The 19,247-nt window shown below is 40.1% G+C and overlaps 1 protein-coding gene across 4 annotated transcripts; it reads right to left on the bottom strand.

Annotated features, from left to right (window-relative positions):
* Positions 1-1,323: 1,323 nt before the first annotated feature.
* On the bottom strand, positions 1,324-11,921 carry znf148 (zinc finger protein 148). Of its 4 annotated transcripts, none has more exons than XM_042426988.1 (7): positions 11,803-11,921; positions 9,332-9,702; positions 7,448-7,573; positions 7,143-7,266; positions 6,881-6,964; positions 6,651-6,769; positions 1,324-6,230 (listed from the first exon to the last, which is right to left on the bottom strand). In XM_042426988.1, exons 2-7 carry the CDS (start codon positions 9,677-9,679, stop codon positions 4,584-4,586), a joined length of 2,448 nt encoding a protein of 815 aa, XP_042282922.1. In that variant the 5' UTR covers positions 9,680-9,702; positions 11,803-11,921; the 3' UTR covers positions 1,324-4,583. The 4 variants fall into 4 exon arrangements, with proteins under 4 accessions (XP_042282922.1, XP_042282925.1, XP_042282924.1 ...); XM_042426991.1 differs by having other exon boundaries at positions 9,392-9,702; XM_042426990.1 differs by lacking the exon at positions 11,803-11,921 and adding an exon at positions 11,354-11,780.
* Positions 11,922-19,247: the final 7,326 nt, after the last annotated feature.

The following is a 19,247-nucleotide window of genomic DNA, read 5'->3' as shown; positions in this document are numbered from 1 at the left end:
GAAAGTGACAGATACAGGCTTGACAAATTCTGATAACATATTTTTGGATTTAACATATCAGATTATATAAAATGTGTATGGGAATAATGATTTGTAATGTAACAGGTACCAAACTGGAGGATTTTACAGCAAACTGGCAAAGGTTTGTCCTCTCTGTGCCTATTGAAATAACCCTTTCTGGTGCTGAAATGATTAGGTAATTAGTCTGCTGACAGAGAGTTAATCAGCAACAACTTAACAACTGGCTCTAAACCAATTGTAATGTCACAAATCATGCTCATAGCTACACCCCTTGGATTCTGATTTAAGGTGAGCACAGAGAAACTTTCCACTTTGAGCAGATTAATATGAAAAACAGCCTTCTAGTGTCAAATCCTGCACAGTGAAGTTCAAACATCCAACTAAAGTATCAAGAAGAAAAAGCATTTTGAGTGGATGGGGACTTTAAATCACTGATCAATTGATAATTTAAATTATTCTGATTTCAGTTTTTCCAGTGAGGATTTAAAAAAATAAAGAAGCAAAAAAAAGAAAAATATGTATTTTGTGGTCTTAGACTGTTGGTCAAACAAAACAAGACATTAGAAAACATCTAAAAGGTTAAAACTAACCTGTCTCACAAATGTCCAATCCCAGCTCATGTTCCCTGTTAGTGGGTGAACAATCCAACGTTTGGTGAAATCTGCTTCACAATGATAGAAAGAGCCGACATTGAATTATTGTTCTGGCGGCACCTGGAAGCTGCTTGGCGTCCTCTTCTTCACACTCTTCATACATATTATAAATCCATTGTTATCCTCCATTGTTATTCAGTGCTGTATTCTGTAATTTGTGTTCAATTGTGTACACAAATCTAGAAGAGATCCGTCCTCTGTTGCTCTTCCTGATGTTTCTTCCATTTTTTTCCCCTGTTAAAAGGGTTTTTTTTAGGGAGTTTTTCCTTATTAACATTGAGGGTCTAAGGACAGAGGACGTTGTGTTGCTATACAGACTGTAAAGCCCCCTGAGGCAAATTTGTGATATTGGGCTACACAAATAAAATTGACTTGGTTTGACTTGAACATGCAAAGCAAATTCATTTTGCTGAGGGCCATCTTGAAGTCTTCTGAACAAACTGGAAAACAACTAATGTAACAAAAGTTTTGATCTCTCCAAGCCAAAAGCATCCCCTCTCTTAGCTTCTTTAAGGCAGCATACACTCTTTTTCGCCAAGAAATTGACTTTTGTCACTAAATTGTTGCCTCAAACTTAGTCTGGATGTAATATACAACGATAGAGTCCATAGCACCTATAGATGAATGACATATCAACAACAATTAAAGGTCAATTTCTGTGAATTCTTTTATTTATAAGGACATGACACACAACAATCAAAACAACAATTGAATCAGATTGTTTACAAATCATAATATATTGCAAAACTCTAATCATATGGGTTACTTTACTGAAATTGATCAGCTACAATTAAAGCTGCACATTATCCATAAAACACGTTCACTCGACCCAACAAGTTAGAGACCATGCAAATAAACCTTACTGTCTAACTTCAGACCAGTCCCCCGCAGTGAAGCTGCAGGGCTTCCTTATCAAGCTCTTTAAAAGTATGAAAATGCCAGTCAAAAGGAGACTCACATCCGTATTTGAAAGATCTTGACACAAACGACTTGTACAGAGATAAATGAGGGTAGCAATAGTGACTGCATATGATATACTGTACATATCAGTGCCTTAAATGACATGTTTCAAAAATAGTTTTTATCAAAAAAGTTCATAATTCAGATCTTTTTACACAAAACATTTTTTTTTTCTCTAGCTTATACAAGGACACTTATGGCCAGGTTATTGACGATAGTTAATTAAAAAGGAAAAAAAAAACATACCATAGTACTGCTCTTATGATTCATGAATCTCCATCAACAGTTTTTTAAATAGCTTAATTGAATTCAAGATTCTCCCCGATGGGATATAATTTACCCAAGCAGACTTACTCATCTGCACTGTGCTTTTAATAATTGCTTATGATGAAATGGGTCACTAGTAGAAACCACAGAACTATTATTTTCAAGTAATATTCCACCCAAACTTGATTTTTTTCTCTATAGCTGTTCAGGTTGAGTATTTGATACTAAAAAGATTTCAGTGGAGTATTACTTTAAACCCAAACTCACTTTTTCTAGGGGCTTTTCATTACCATAACAGTTGTATACAGTGAAACCCATCATAATGTACAATCAACTGCATTAACTTACAAAAGAAAAACATAATTTCACTTAAACCAATCAGCAATAAAACTGTAAAAAAAAAAAAAAAAAAAAAAAAAAGTCAATTTTCTTCTGATAACAGTGGTGAAGATATATACAAATCTCAGAAAGCCACATCCTCGACAACAAGTGAAACAGATGCACTGTTAGATCTAATAAATGCTGGAAAACAAAAAAAATATGCCTTCCACTGACAAAGAGAGTCTCTTGCGCAAGTCTCATCTCTCTATTGACACGCAGATCTAACAGTACTTCTCAGAACATAAAAAAATATACAATGTATTTACAGCAGGACATTTTCTATATTTTCTAGAGGGAATGTTCAATGAGGAAAAAAATAAAGTATTTGATGATCAACGTGGGTGCTGTCTGTCCCTGATTGTCAATAGAATTGTAACAAGAGGGAGCTTAACATTAATTTTCAAACCTAATATGATGCCGCACATAAAAACAGTGTTTTACACAATAGCACCTGACACATCGCACGTACACGGGAAAACTATCAGCTGTGTAACGTCTAATGAAGTACAGAAGAAACCTCACTTAACCATTTGTATTTAAAACCGCTTTGTTTCAACAAGGCCTGGGTAGATGTGGCTTACTACTGATTTTTTTTTTAGCAAAGAGGTGATAATCAGTTATCAAACCTGCAGATATCTGAAACATGATTCTGTGCTCATATACACATACTGCAGCACAGTCGATTAAATGCTATTTTGTGACAATGGCTTGATTCATATCGGTGCCATTTCTTGCTAAAATTAAAAAAAAATAGCAAATATATGTTGGGCATGATTAAATGAAGCTCCCAGATCTCAATGTAAGATGACAGACTGAATAGGTGGATAGCTTATGTGTTTGTCATTATTGTGCGAGTGGAATTAGTAGCCTTAGAGCATTGACTAAGTGAAAATGAAAACACGTATACAGGAATAAGTATCGAAAAGGCTGGAATCAAAAAAAAAAAAAAAAAAAAAAAAGGCACAGATGCAAAACTAATAAAAATGGAAAACCAAGCACCTTATTTCCACATGTTTTGTGTATTTCATACCATAGCCATGTTAAAACCTGTGCATAATCCGAGAAGAATAACAATCAAGGTAGCTACGAGAACTACATTATAAGTAACTAAAGCAAAGAGCATCATCTCAGGGTCAAACTTAGACATCTCATTTAGCAGAAAAATTACCTTGTGAGTACAGGTATTTACTCATTTCCTCCACTGTGATAGTAAGTACTACATTCCTTTGTAGTGAAAAATGTGCAAATTGTGCAAACGTCAAGCACAATCCTTTTAAGTAATTTCACTACAAACCACTTATACTATTAAAAATAACAATTATCCTGCAACCATTTCATGCGTGCAGCTATTTGATATCTGCATATGGGAGAGGGAGGCAGGTGGGGGAGGGAGGGATTGTTTATGCTTTTTAATTTAATCTAATTTATTACAGCCCGGCCCAGCTGTCACATTTGTAAAATCAGCAAATATGACATTGGTAAATTGGCAATGTCAAACAATTTATGAATGAGAACTATACTTTTTCTTATTGGCCATCACAGCCATCAAATCAGACCCAATCTGTCAATGGAAAACACACTGAATTCCAAACCAGATGATTAGAATCAATAATAAATCTTTCCATTCATTACACGTATCATGTGGAAACACCTATTTCAGGTGAGAGTAAAGTGGCTTCAACATAAAGTTATGGTGCTCTAATCATGGTGTCATTTCAGTAGGCAATTAGAGAGGAGTTATACAACTGGAATAAAAAATATTTTAGGAGTGATTTTTAACTTTTCAAATTGTTTTACCAGATAAACAGCAAGGGGAGGTAGCTGACAGCAACACGGCATACATAAATAGGGCCTACATCTTGGATGTCAAGTGGAAATATTGCATTAAGCAGCAAGATTGACTTTATGATTTTTGTGCAAGGCAAACTGATTGACAACAACATAAAAAAAAAACTCTATGGCAGTGGTGTGAGAGAATATTTCACTATATCTCTTGCATTACACTTTGGTCGCTTAATCTCTCAATTGAAGACATTCTAGAGTAAGAAATATACCCATGCACTAATTACTTTTTTTTTTTTTTTTTTTAAAAGGGGAAATGCCAATAACAATTTTTTTCAATTTTCGTTATTTACATTCTAGGAGGTTGAACTTAACAACAACAACAAAAACATTAATATGTTTCCTATCAAAATGCTTTAAGAAAGAGCACATATTTGCAACAGGACTCGTTTTGGCAAACAGGTGACATGAGATAAAGTGCTGCTGAAATTATTAACAGAAATGAATTCTTCCCTCCCTTCAGCCAAAGGTTTCGCTTGTTGAAACATCTGGCGAGGAGTTCAGCTGGGACCTGGTCTCAGTGACTCTAACTGAGGGGAACTCTGAGAAGTCTGTGCTGTGTCCTCGTAGACTTACTTGTCCATTGGCAACAGTAAACTGTGAGGAGGGTCCAGATCTTGACGTCTGGAAATGAGATTTGAAGTTTGGATCAAAGGAGCTTATTTGAAAAGTCTGCAGTATCCCTGGAGAAGAGTCTGTCTTTTTGGAGGTCGAAACCTGTTCCAGGAAGTCCTCCTCAGCTGGGGACACTGCGGAGGGAGGGGTGGTCTCATCACCTGAAAATGAAAATGAGTGCTGGGAGTCCCCAACCAGTAATCCAAAGTGAGGTTTTTCTAAAGTGGATCTTAATGGAGAGCTCATCCCTGATTTGAACCTACTGGGGGAAGGAAACTGTTTCTCAGTGGAGAACAGAGGCTGTCCGGCTAAGGTGGGGTTTTCGGAGACCAAGCTGAGGCTCTGGCTCGTCAGGTAGCTGTCGTTCTGGCTGGTCCTCTCCAGTGCTTGCTGGAGAAACTTGGAGTATTCTTGCAAGAGGCTGACTTTCTCAGTAGGTGGTTGAGTCTGGGCACTAGAGGCTCCGAGACTCTCCACGGGGCTGCTGTCTGAAACTTCAGAGGAGTTAATGGATATGCTTGAAGTAACCTCCGTGTCAGCCACACTAAAGGAAATGTCTGATTGCCCGTTGGCTTTGTTGGAGTAGTGGTCCAACAGAGTCTGAAGAACCTCATCTGGCAACACATTCCTGTCATGAGTCGCCTTAATCTCTGTGTTGATGGGCTGGGGCTCCAAAATGGTGGCAGGGACAGTTTCGTCAATGACGGTTGACACCACAGTTTGTGTGGGTGCCTGAGAAGGTATGCTGCTTGTGTTCAGGCCATAATCCCGACTGTTGTTGGCCATTGCAGCCTGAAGATAACGTTTCTTCTTGAGAAACTGCATGGCGTCGTCGTAGTTTGTGCTGCTGGCTGCTGGCTTTGTTGGTCCTCCTTGAAGAGTTTCGACTGACTCGAGTTCAGTGTTGCTTTCTACGTCTAAAAGGCCCTGCTTGTCCACAATTTCAAAGGTATAATGCGCGACCTTGCTGTTATCCTCAAAGGAAGACAGAGTGGACAGGCAGGGAGGAGGTGGTTCACTGGATTGTTTAAGACTCCTCTTGGGGACCTTCTTCAGGACTAGTTTAGGAGGAGTTGTCTCTTCTGATGACCCCTCTCCTTCTTGGTGTTGGCTTGCCGTTTCTTCGGAAAGTTCCACAGAGTAGTCAGCAATCATATACTCGTGCTTGACTTTGGAGGACACAGCATAGAGCACCTTCATAGCACCTTCAATTTTATTTTGTCTCTGCTCCTCTTTCTCTTCTGTTTCTGCAACAGGGGCAGTGTGACCTTCTGTTTGGGGAGCAGTGGAAGCGCCTGAACTCTGCAACTTGTCTGCACACTTTTGGCGTTTCTTCTTGGGCAGTGAACACTCTTTGGCGAGGAAGGGGAGGCCTAAAGAATCTGCTTCACGCAAAGGTCCAACTTTACCAGCAGCCTTGTTGGTCTTCCTCTCTCTGTTTTCATGACACATTCGCCTGTGCTTTAAAACCCGGTCTGTTCTGGAGAAGTACTGTGGATGAAGGATAAAATTAATTTATTCTATTCTAGCAATAAACAGAAACAATGCAATCGAAGCCCAAAGTTGAGGCAATACAGATAATTCAAATTAAACAACATATACTCACAACACAGCCCAAAACTTTATTTTCCATTCTACAGACTCTGAATCAGGGTGACATCAGTCTTTTTTCATTACTGGTTCATTATTTTTCATTGCCACTGACTCAAATACTGGGTTTACTGTAGCTAATATATTTTCATCAGTTCACAGTATACTTTCTCTGTTCCATTTGTGAGTTATGCACATATAAAGATAATATGAGCACTATTTCTGACTATTAGGTGTCTTCCGTATCTGATTTACAACCATATTAAATCGTCTTGTTGCTCCCAGATATCCGGATTTTCAAGCAAACTAAAAGCACTTTACCTGGTGACAGTAGTCACATTGGTAGGGCTTCTCTCCACTGTGAGTCCTCTTGTGTCTCTCCATGTGATACTTCTGGATGAACCTCATACCGCACTCATCACAGCGAAAAGGCTTCTCACCTAAGCAAAGAAATAAAAAGAAAAAAGAAAAAGACGAGGTGATTCGATTGAGACTAACATGTCAAATAAAATCCTTGTGAGTACTGATTACACCATTCATCCTTCACTCACCAGTATGGATTTTCTCATGTCTCTGGAGGAGATATTTCTGAATGAAGCGCATGTCACATTGGCTACACTGAAATGGCTTCTCACCTGCAGTATGAACAATATATATAAACCTTAGTATATGAATAACAATTTAGAAATTGCATATCATGATACTCCGTGCTACTTTGTTTTACTTTTTTGATGACAAAGATCATCCATCCATAATATTTAGTTTTAAAAGAAATAATTAAGGCATTATACAAAATGACTGGGTTATTCATACCAGTGTGAATGAAGACATGCCTCTGTAGATGGTAATTGGTTCTGAACGCCGCATTACAGTGAACACAAACATGGCACTTGGGGTTTTGCATTCCAAGTGATCCATCATCATTGATGTTGAGAATCTACAAAAACAAAGGGAACAAATAAATATATTGGCATTTTTTTCATTCTCACAGCTGTCACTGTGAAAATATATAACAGTCTTATAAAATAATTCCCTCCATTCTCAATCACAAACATGGATTTCAATAAGATTAACAAGTGTTACAATTTAATTTCTTTAAGAATGTTTCTGACTCGCACCTTTGCTGGTGAACGTTGCTTCCTTTTTTTCTTCTTGGGACACACTATCAGGTCCTTCACTGCTTTTTTGTCCTTCTTTATCTGGACTGCTGGCTCAGTCAGCTTCAGTTCCTGTTTAATGCTCAGCTGTAAAAGAACCATACAGACATTTGATAAAGCACATGACCTGCTTTAATGTCCACCCACCCATCCAGCAGTTCATCCAGGTCAGGGACATTGTTGCAAAGGGGCAAACTGAGGAAAATTAACCAATTTGAGGAGGCTTCACCACTGAGTAGCCTCTATAGTTTAAGGAAGCTAGTGGATGTGGGTCAAGCATCCTCTGAGGGTGACCCCTGCTGGAGGTGCTCCAGGCATAATAGACTGCAGGGAAACCTCAGCCTCAGCCATCTGGCCTGGGAGTGTTTGCAGTTCCCCCATCTGACTTTTTAAGCAACACTCATGCCTGATCCTGTAGTCTGGGTTAGGAGTTATTCTTCATTATGTTCATGCTCCGGGTAAAAAAAAATAGTCTTTGAAATTCACATGTGCTGTATCATTATTCTTTTGTAATGCAGAAGATTAAAAAGCATGAACATTTTGACTGATGCTTTTCTCACTGTGAAGGTTCCTGACTTGGAGTGCGAATCAGGTACACAAGAGTGAGTGCTGTGATCCCTCACTATATTGTGTATTTTCAACTAGAAAATTCAATTTCAGAAGAAATTGCCTGCAGGTGGGATCAAACCTACAACCTAATGTTTTTAAGGCAGCAATGCTATGCTCTACGCTCACGTGTGACGGAACAAACTGTAAGCAAGATCAGATTCATATTTAGACTTTTAATTGCATTGAAAACTAGGGCTTTGCAGTTCTGACATTCTTATAATATTGTAGGGTGCTGGAGTCACATTGCATGATGGTACATAATAAACATAATGCAACTTTGTTCATAAGAGCAAGGTTAAGATGAGTGCTGCCCTGAGCGGGCATCAAACTCAGAAGTTTTTAATCTATCAGGGAAACTGATCGTGAACAGGGCGTAACCAGTGAGCCAGCAAAGATCCCCGAGATATGGAGCACAAATTCAAATTTTATTGAGGAAAAATTGATTTGCCTAAAACAAAGCTTCTAGCTCAGAGATTTGAACATTATTAGCGGCAGCAGGACTAGCTGAGCATGAGGATGTATAATACGTGTACACAGTGTTTGAAGAAGAGAGCTCCTTTAAGTTTAAGAAATGGGAGAGTGAAGAGACACACAGCCTGCTGACTGTGTTGCAGTCAATGAGAGGTTGACAGCGCTCTCCCTATCAATTGAGGTTTAGATCTCAAAAACTATAACTCCTATGGGTTATATTTTTACATTTTGAAAGAGAGGAGACTTGTGGCAACATTTTGAGGTATGATATGTGCTTGGAGAGTTAAAACTGTGGGAGAGAGACACGTTTACATTTTTTTTCTGGTCTAAAAAAAAATCTCTGCTCTGCGCCTGATCACATGACACGTTGATGAGATCTGAAAACTGCTGTAAAAGCCCTCAATTTGGACTTAAATCTGTTTCAGCAATCACACAATTATGGTCTGTGGGGTGACATTTTTACTTCTTATATTTGTGTCGTATACTTTATATTACTGTCCTTAACTTAAATGTTTAATAAAGTATTCAATTCAGGCTGCTTTTCAACAATATTTAAGCTCTGTTACTTAAAATGTATTCCATACTGTTTTACAAACTGCTTTACATTTATGTGTAAATACCTGGGTGAATTTTTAGTGTTCAACCAACATCACATGGAAAGGAATGAAAAGAAACAAACTATGATTATGTGGAGACTGTAGGTACAGTGTCCGCACAAATAATTTTATCAAAATAAGGACCACTTTTCAACCAGCATGAACTCACTGGCATATGAAGCAAGTAGGGCAACTTATGGGTGAGTTTTAGGGGGAAATGCACTCCCACCTCGCCTCCTCCCTCCTCTTCGCCACCGTTCTTTGTCATTTCCTCCTGCATCATCAGCTGCTCAGGAGGGACCAGGTCATGAGTAACCAGCGAGCTCCCAGTCAAGTCCTCGTCTTCGTCCTCATCGTCTTCATCTTCAGCCAACAGAGGGTGGTTTGCAAGCGATCGCTCCCCCAGGGTCATCACCACCAGTCCCCCTCCACTGCCCAGCCCAACTCTCCCTCCTCCATCTATTCCTCCACTGCTGCACTTTAGCAGCATACCCTCCAACTTGTCCTCAGTGTTCATCTTACATAGAGTAGTTGGTGAGTCTATGAAAACAAAAGAAAATAGAGAGGTGACCCGACAATGTTTGCAGGATAAATGTCAAATATTCTCAATACAGATAAGACATTAAATCACATAAAACTACAAAATTGTCAGGGATAACAAAAAAGTCCAATACTTATTTCCACTGTGGTTCTTGATATGAAAATCACAACAATGCAGGATTTCAGAAGACTAGGATATAACTAATATGGTAGGTTTACACTTCAAAGTTTCCCATAAACCATAATTTTACCTTCTTTTTAAAACTGTGGTGGTTACTTATTATCTTAGTGTGCAGAGGTGTCTTTTCTGGCACCACAAAACTTAGAGGAGCAGGTACCCATGTTGGTGCTGAACCTCTCCAAGAACAAATCAACAACACTAGCTAAAGTCTGGTGGGCATGAGTCCCCTCCTGCCCTAAGAAGGTAGTCTTTAAGATGGGCTCTGTTGTTTATTATAGTCCTAAGAGGGTGTCACTTCTTCACCTGTTGCACACACACAGTAAGACTAGCTCATAAAATATGACATGCCATCTTTAAGACACTGTCAAGACTTATGATCCTACTCAGATGCTCATGTATCCCTTTCTACAAACAATGCCTCGTGTCAGCGTTTGTAACTGGGTCAGCTGTTGCTTCTGTAGTCTTATATCACAAAATGTTGTCCACAGTGGAAGACGACAGCATACACCATGACCTAACTCTGAAAGTGGACAATTTATTCAAATAAATTGCTGCATCTGTAAACCGAGATTACAAGCATGACCATGGATTGCTACAACGTTTGCAGTCATGTTGTATAATGTACTTTTTACTCATATAAGACAGGCAGACATACTGACATCATTCCTGTAGATTAATGTAGCTTTTTAAAGGCGGCTAAATGTCAATCAGACAGTGTTGACAACAGGACGTTTCCAGTACCAAAACGAGTAAGACTAGTTAAAAAAATCCAATTACATTTTGTTTACTGCAACATTACACTAACGTTGTCTTTACTTAATGTTAAAGCGCTAATTAGCAATCACTTGATTTTAAAACGGTAGCTAACGTAGCACTTGTGGACCGTTTGATAACACTGAAGCTAATATTCACAAACCAAGGAGGCAAAAAGGACAAGTGAAGTATCTGTCACAGTTCAAACACACACACCAACAGCCACCATATGTAAACACACTCACTGTGTCACTTAGGTTAAGTGGGTTAAGTCTCTTGCTAGCCAGCCAGCTGGCTACCTAGCTAGCAACGCTTGTCAAAGCTGTACCGTCACATTTAGCTTCAAACGCAGGAAGAGAGGCATTTTGTCTTCAAAACAAAAGCGCCATCACGACTGCCAAATGCTCCACATTATCTGGAACCAACACAATCATAATATATTTATAGTCAAACTTCTAATACGATGCGAATTGCTCAAAGTACCATATGAATACTATCATTGTACCGAATAAAATCAGTTACCTATACAAAATCAGATGCCAAAGCAGTAATACCGACAATGCAGCTATGCTACATTTAAGAATGACTTTAGAGTCTATTTGAAACTATTACGGGGGTGTATATTTACTTATAAGCACAGTTAGCCTCCGGCAACAGAGCCAGGCCTCTGTGGCTTATTATGATTTAAGCATTAACCCAAAAATAATAAAAACGTACATCAATGAAGACTTTACTTTGACGGCTGCCGCCGGAAGTTCCATCTACTTGACGCTGTCTTCGGCCTGTTTCAGGCTAGCTTGCTAGCTGCTAGCAAGTTGCTGCAAACATTGGTTTATGTCTGTTGTTGTCATATTCAGTTGACACCGCGTCTATCACAGCTGTAGCCTCTACTGTCTTCTCACGTGCAGTAATCCACAATATATCCTAGCTCATATTAAACGTTTCACATAGCACGACACACAACTTTCGTTTGCATATTTCACCAAACTTGTCAAGAAGGTGCTAGTCCGCGTTAGCTTTCGCTCAGCCACTCTGCTCAATAGGCCACAATGTTACAGCTGGCTAGTAAAGCTAATGATCGTTAATTAGCTCGCTCCTACTACAAGCACGTCTCATTGGCGCACACATGATATATAAACCATTAACGCTGCATTGCTGCTTCTTACCTGCTGAGCGTCTTAAACCCGTTTAGCTGTCATGATTGTTATGCAAGACTACAGAGTGATGATGGTGAGCGGAATAATCAAATACACCATCACATTTCATGCAGGCATGAAGAGCTGTGTTTGTCGCCATCTAGTGGTCAGCATGTGTCAGTGCGGTGAACGGCGCGCTCCTGATCTGCAGCTGCTGATAATCTTCCCTCAAGGTTCACTTTGATGACCTACTTCTATAAATAGTTTAATAATGTTTCTCCATTTACTGTTATTATTTATAATTATATTAACTTATGTTTATACTTGTGTGTATTTATAGCCTATAGTAGCAAAAAGGCCTATGATGATCCAACTTAAACACCACTCCATTAGTGGGTAATTAATGAAAACTCAGATTTCATGCAGCCATGTCTACCAGATGTTTTGGGGCGTTTGCATTTCATGAAATAGGCAACAGTGGGCTACTAAGATGGCGTAATTTCTTGCCTATACATGAAAAAAGTGCAGATTTCCTCATTTCACTACACTTGGCGCCACCAGGTCAGTAAGGTTTGACATACAGCCTATGTATGAACAAATTTTAATTTGAGGCAAAGTGATATAGCACGATCTCATAGACTTACTTTAATCCAATTCTGTCGTACATAGCCGAAAAACTAACAAGGTTACTGAACAGAATGTAATAAAACAGACTTGAAAGCAGACACCTCCCAGTTTATCTCCTGCATCTACATCTGTAATATTACTATGACTTGACAAGTTTTCCATGACATGCTTAGATAATTTAATATGGGATTGTAGGTTATATGATTAGATATATGTTTTTAAGGCAACAATACATTTAAGTAGCCTACCAACTTCAGCCTATAATATAGATTAAAGGGCGCATCAAGTGGAAGCATGTTTAACCTTTTGTATTAATCCTTTGACTGGCAGCTTTACTAAAAATGAGATGTTGAGGGTCGTGATAAGATGATAGCCTTCGATGCCGAGCCATCACACACACACACACACACACACACACACACACACACACACACACACACACACACACACACACACACACTCCGCCGTGAGGAATACTAATCAACCTGTTTGCCGACCCAAGTGCAGCAGCTCGGCGCGCAACTTAGGACTTCTCCATTCTGTGTCTAGAAACGTCTCTCTTTCTGGATTTAATCAGAACCACCACCTGCTGATTCTCATCTGGGTTTTGTACATATATATAGTGCAACCTTTTTTTGAACGAATCGCGGCTGTTGTCACTCCTATCTCCCCGGTCTCTCTACCGATGTGCGACAGGCAGCCAGGGAGAGAGTGGATCTGGGGACAGACAGCCCACCCCCGTGCAGCTTCTAGCAAGGGAAGCCCCCCACGCTTTGCGCGCCTGGATCGCCGGCAGGCTATATATTCGCGTCGCGGAGTGCGTGTGCATGTGCGTCAGGCTCTAAATGTGTGAGTTCGCGCACGTCAAAGCCCCGGGCTCAGTCCTCAACAGTTGCCACCGGAGCGGCGGAGAGGAGAGGAGGAGAGCGAGAGAGATAGCAGACTGAGGACGGACGGACGCGGAGCTCCACGCCGCTCTGCCCGGCTCTGCTCCTGACATGCAGTCGCTCATCTCTCCGGTGACCAAGGCCATCCTAGTTGCGCTCTTCATCTTCGCCATACTTCTGATCCTCTATGTGATCCTTTGGTATATTTGCAGGGACGTGGACTGCGACCACGGCATTTGAGGATTCCGTTAAAACGGGAATAACTGGAATATCGCAATGGGGCGCACAGAGAACCCCGCAGAGCCCAGGGTCATCCCGTAAGTCTGATTGAATTCCCTTTGTCTTGTATCTCTTGTTGTATGTGTGCGTGTTTCTTGGTTTCTGCGGGTGTGTGTGTACGCGCGCATTCCTATCGTGCGTAATGTTAAATGCGCTCTGGTTAAAAGGTGATGACCGGCGTGCGTCTCCACCGGCTCCCGGTATCCCAAACCCCAAAACAAGCAAGAGCCCCAAAAGAGCCCACCTTTAGACTATCTATTAAACTTAAAAGCAACACCGATCACCTATCAATAATTGAGACCCCGTTTTATTACTAACAGTGAATTCTCAAAGGTGATACAATGTCATCAGGAGGATATCGAACTGGTGTCAAACGGAAGACGGTGCGGAGCGCGCGTGTGTGGGCTCTCAATTAATGGAGCACGATGACCGCCGGTGACATTGCGGTAAGCGGCACGCGAGTCCCATGGTCAAGAACAACAATGTTTACCTCAGGTTGCCAATATTGTTTTATCCTCACCCCCTCCTCTTCCTCCTCCTCCTCCTCCTCCTCTTTCTGCCGTATATCTGCAGCATTAGTTCATGTTCAGTTCATCTTGGTCTCTGAGGATGCTTCCACATTGGCATTTTACATCCGACGGAGATAACAGGATTATCTCCATTGGCTCCTGTGCGTCTTACTAATCTGTCTTGTGTCATGTATTTTTTTTTTTTTTTACTCCTTATCATGAATACCCCGCTAATGCTTTTACGCATAGCGCATTTATAATTTCCCCATGACATTTTTGAGCTTGTTTCAACATGCTATGTCCAATCTTAGTTCATGAGGATGTTTCTCTCTCACGCAAACACACACGCGCGCACACACACGCACACAAAGCATCTATTGTCCATGCTTAATGAAGGACTTCTCAATATTGCAGACACGTTGGCCCCCAATGCCTACATGCTGTCACATGGCCCATAAAGCTGTTAAACATGTGAGATATAATTGCCATTTCGCATCCATAGGCCCAAAGCATTTTGTTTTGTTTGGTTTTGTCCCCCCTCTCTCACAGCAACCCCAAACCAGGAAAGTTAACAAATTGTGCACGTTGCAAAGTGGAGAATGTGAAGGACACACCAAGGACACATTGCTTTTTAAGGTTTTTTAGGATATTTAACCAGTAATGTAGTGAAGGCTGCACATACGAAAACACAGTATGTCTTTATTTGCAGAACAGAGGTTACATATCTTTTTATGTTCGACATAAGTCTTGATGTAACACAGAGATGGCTTTTTTTTTTTTACCGGGGAAACACATGACTGAATCACTTGTAAAGTAAACCTGATTGGTGATTGCTGAAAGAAAACCACTAACTGCAGTTTAGCACCTCTTAACGAAATGCCACATCACTATTTTCCCTCATAAACACCCTGGAGGATCATCTCAAGGAAGTGCAAGTTTAAGCTTAAAATGTTTAAATCTTCTTATTTTGAGCTATGAGCGCCACACTCTAGTATTTAAAAATCCATAAGCAGCCTAAATTCTGGATGCGGCCATGAGGAAGAAACCCCGCAGCCTCCTAAACTGTTGTGTGTACTCTCCTGCAGAGAAAAAGAAGGAGTCTGGAGGGATGGCAGATGCCCTGTTTGATCGAACTACAAAATGATTCCTGTCAGCCAATATATGCAACCAGCCTGTCTCAGCCCTCAACACAAAGACTCACACACACATGTAGACTGTAAATGACAGTTCAGACTCCATCAGTCCCAGCATGTATAATAACAGAAAGAGAGAGATAGAGAGTGTAGAGGTGTACGACAACCGCTCCAACTGTCTGTGTCTGTCTGTTTAAACCAGTGCCCTGGATTGTCCGTGTGTGTGTGTGTGTGTGTGTGTGTGTGTGGGTATGTGAGGGTGTTTGACTGCACAAGAATGTGGGTTTAGGTGGAAAGAAAGAAAAAAGCTGTGTTTGAGTGATTGTTATGTTTGTGCAGTTTGTTAAAGACGAAAGGCAGTATCTATGTGTGTGTGTGTATGTGTGTGTGTGTGTGTGTGTCAGCGTGGGAGGGGGTTAAACACTGACATGCTCCAGAATGACAGATGAAAAAAAAAAAAAGTGGAGCAGGGAAGGCTCAGCGGGACCCAGCATTGAAGACAGGTGCGTATGTGTGTGTGTGTGTGTGTGTGAGTATGACTGAAATTCACTAAAGTCTATTGCAAACATTTTCCTTCATTAAATACATGTTAAATGTAATAAGGTGTGTGTGTCAGTTAATTAAACAATGATTGTAAACACACACACATTGCGGACTGTGTCAAATATGACACTGAATGGATTTTTCCTTAATTTCTCTCATTTTTACTGCTGTATGAAGTATGTTTGCTGGTTTTCAAGTTATCTTAACAGTCATAACTCAGATGCGTGATGACTCATACAAGTTGGGATGTGAGGTGGGATGTAGGCACGATGGCCTTTCAGAACGCTTGAACATTAATACACCTTGATAGATCCAAGTTCAATCAAGATTGAAGTCATAAAATATGAAGGAATAAAAGTAAATTATTGAAGCGTGAGGCAGCAGAGAGGGGATTTTTAATCTATTCTACCCTCAGAGCATGCCTATACTATATATGACAAAGTGTGTGTGTGCGTGTGTTGCCATCCGCTGTTTATACTCACAAATAACTTATGGTTGAGGAGGTAGAGCACCACGCCAAGAGTCAAATATTAACACTGCCTTCATAAATATAGGAATTAATGGACATGTTTTCCATCAACAAACCATGAATACAACTTTAAAGGTCAGGATTTCCTTTTTGGGTTGCTGAGATGTGGCATTTAAGGTCACAAAGCAGAAGCTGCATCAGCATCTGATGGGAAAAAAAAGAAAAATACCTAATAATGCTATAGTTTGGGATTCAATGTGATCCGATTCTTTTGGATATTTCCATTTTTAATATTAGGCCTTCAAGTGCCGAACGCCTGCAAATACTATTTTGCATCAGTGGTCGGCCTCACTAATGCTCTCTTGGCTGAACGGGAGCAAATCCCTGCAGCCACGTTTCAAAATCTGGTGGTCCCAAAAAAGAGTGAAGGCTGTTAGCATCATATTTGTATTGGTTTTGGAATGAGATAATTAAGAATCACATTGAGATCTAATGTTTGGGTGTCCACATATTCCATGCATTTTAAGTAGGGGCATTTAAAATGGCAACTGTTTTTTTTTTTTTTTTTAATGTTACACTAACAAAAATATCTCAATATTTATAAGCTATTTTCTTGTTTAGAGGTCAAAGGTCGAGGCCAAACACAGTACAGTATCACTTGAGCTGGATCAGTGGAGCAGGGTCAGTGTCTTGCTCAAGGACACTTCAGGAGGAGTGGATACTGATACAGTGACTTGAGTATGGCTTCAAGAGTTAATGAATGGTTTCCATGCTGTATAAGTGGTGTTCAGTACATGTATGAATGACTCATAATGATGAAGAATGGGGTGGTTTGTGAAATGCTAAATTGAATCCAAAATGCAAATATATAAAGTAATACAATAAAACTTTTTTGAACAGTTTTGCCTTAAATTGATCACCAGTACAGAGAGAGAGACAGGAAACATGGAAAGAGAGGGGTGTGGGTGTTACACGCAACAAAGGTCCCCTGGGTGGGAATCGACACATGGACATTGTGGTTCTGTGGTTTGCACCGTAACCATTAGCAGACCAGGAAACCCCAGAGCAATAGTTTTGAATTGAAATATCATTTTTATTCTTGTCATTTTTGAGTTCAATTTGTGTGGGTGTATCTCTTTCTCAAAGACCCTCCAGTGACCTCATTTATTCTCATACATCCTACTCCTAACCTCAAAGCTGTGTGGTCACTGAAGTGAATTGAAATTTATACATTTTAAGCTTTGTTAAGTCCCATTCCTTCATTTGTCCGTTTGTTAGCTTACAAAATATCTCAAAAACATTATTTTCTGGAGAGTTTGGCCATGGGCCAAAAATAAGTGACACATTTTTGGAGCAGGTTAATGATTGATGTCCATGAACATTATGGAGGCTTTCTTTTTGAAATACATTTTGACATACACAAGTGAGGCATGTATCCCATGGTTATTGTTATTCAGAAGCAGATTCAAATCTCTAAATATTTTCTATTAGCAAATTTAAATTGTCCAGCCTTAGTGGTGTTATTCACTCTACCTACTACTTACTTCAGCCTGACCCATAACTTGTGGTTTTAGCTCATCACAGATAGATCATATTGTCATAAGTAACAAGAAAATGCAGTACAGAGATGCCAAAGATATGTTTGATTTAGAAACAGTGTCTCCATTGTATTGTATGTAAGAGAGAGCACATACACAGTATGTCCACTCAGTATCTCAGTCACAGCTCTTTAATAACCAAGTTTAAGGGATCCCAATCAAAAATATTTGTTTCTGCAATGTATTTAAATAAATAAACAAATAAATCGACTGATATATCATTATCAGATTTTTAAACTCTAACATACAAATATCAGAAATGTCCTCAAAAATTCAGTATCAGAAGGGAAAGTAAAGACAGACATTAACTGATTTGATGATGTGCCACCTTTTTCTACCTCAATAACTGATTTATATTTTTGATGTTAAGCACCCAGATTTTCTCTCTCTGGAAAGCACACTTGTTATCTTTCTGAATTTACTCACCCCAATTCTTTCACTACCATCTGCACTACTTTCCTGGGGGCATCCTGGTGGCCTAAGGGCTTAAGTTGCTGACTGTGTAATCGAAATGTCCCTGCTTCATGTCCAGGTGCGGGACTTTAGTTGCACATCGCCTCTCGTAAAGGCAAAAAAAAATTCCCAAAAGCACTACATGCCTCAACTACCTTAACCTAATCCCTATTGCATCCTTAACCCCAAAACTAAGTCCAAGCCCTCAAACAGCCCCTTAAAGTAGTGAAGCATTGTCAGGATGACCCAACATCTGAGAAGGTCTAAAACTTAAATTGGTTCTCAGAAAGATAGAAGTCCTTGAACACACATACACACACACACACACACACACACCTCAAAGCCATAAAAATAGATTGTGAGTGACTCAGCCGTTATGTAAAGTCCATCTCTGATAGGGCCGCCTGGGGCTGTTTATGTCAGTTTAGCTTGACGGCACTGGAGCTGAGGTGACACGTGTCTGCTGTGTCCGAGCTTCAACACATACATTCGCATTCACACACACACACACACACACACTCACACGCTTTTCCCAGAAAATGCATGCAAGCCTCTCTCACTCTTCCTTCCTTTCCCTCTTCTAAGTCTACATTCCCTAGTGTGTGTTCCCCAATGGACACAGATGTGATACAGTCAGCGTAATGGACTCCCTCCAGCCCAAACAGCGTACATTATTAGCATTTCAGCACTGACTGGGAGGGAAACACCACGTTAGACATGAATCACATCCGCCACCCCTCTGGCCAGGTGGACAGTTCAATCAATACTGGTAAACATGGGCAAACCCGACACTTTAATCTACAGCTAGACTGATACATTAGGTTGTTGTCGTTGCTTTATTAAATCTGATCTGATCCTGTCTGTATCATCTCATAAAACAGATGTGATGTAGTGTGTTTGATTATATATTTATCATCTGCACAGTTTTCCTGTGGGAAAACCATTAGCTGTATTAATTATAATGAGACATTTTAATC

This window comes from Thunnus maccoyii, chromosome 11 (genome assembly GCF_910596095.1).
Source record: "Thunnus maccoyii chromosome 11, fThuMac1.1, whole genome shotgun sequence".
Taxonomy (NCBI): Eukaryota; Metazoa; Chordata; class Actinopteri; order Scombriformes; family Scombridae; genus Thunnus; species Thunnus maccoyii.
This window is presented reverse-complemented; position numbering and strand designations above follow the sequence as displayed.

Bases quoted from the DNA above. Each gene is read 5' to 3' on its own strand.
- znf148 (XM_042426988.1), bottom strand. From the start codon at position 9,679: ATGAACACTGAGGACAAGTTGGAGGGTATGCTGCTAAAGTGCAGCAGT. The intron at 7,574-9,331 runs GTGAGTTCATGC...GTTCTTTTACAG, and splicing joins CCTACTTGCTTCATATGCCA to CTGAGCATTAAACAGGAACT. The intron at 6,231-6,650 runs GTAAAGTGCTTT...CTTCATCCACAG, and splicing joins AATGTGACTACTGTCACCAG to TACTTCTCCAGAACAGACCG.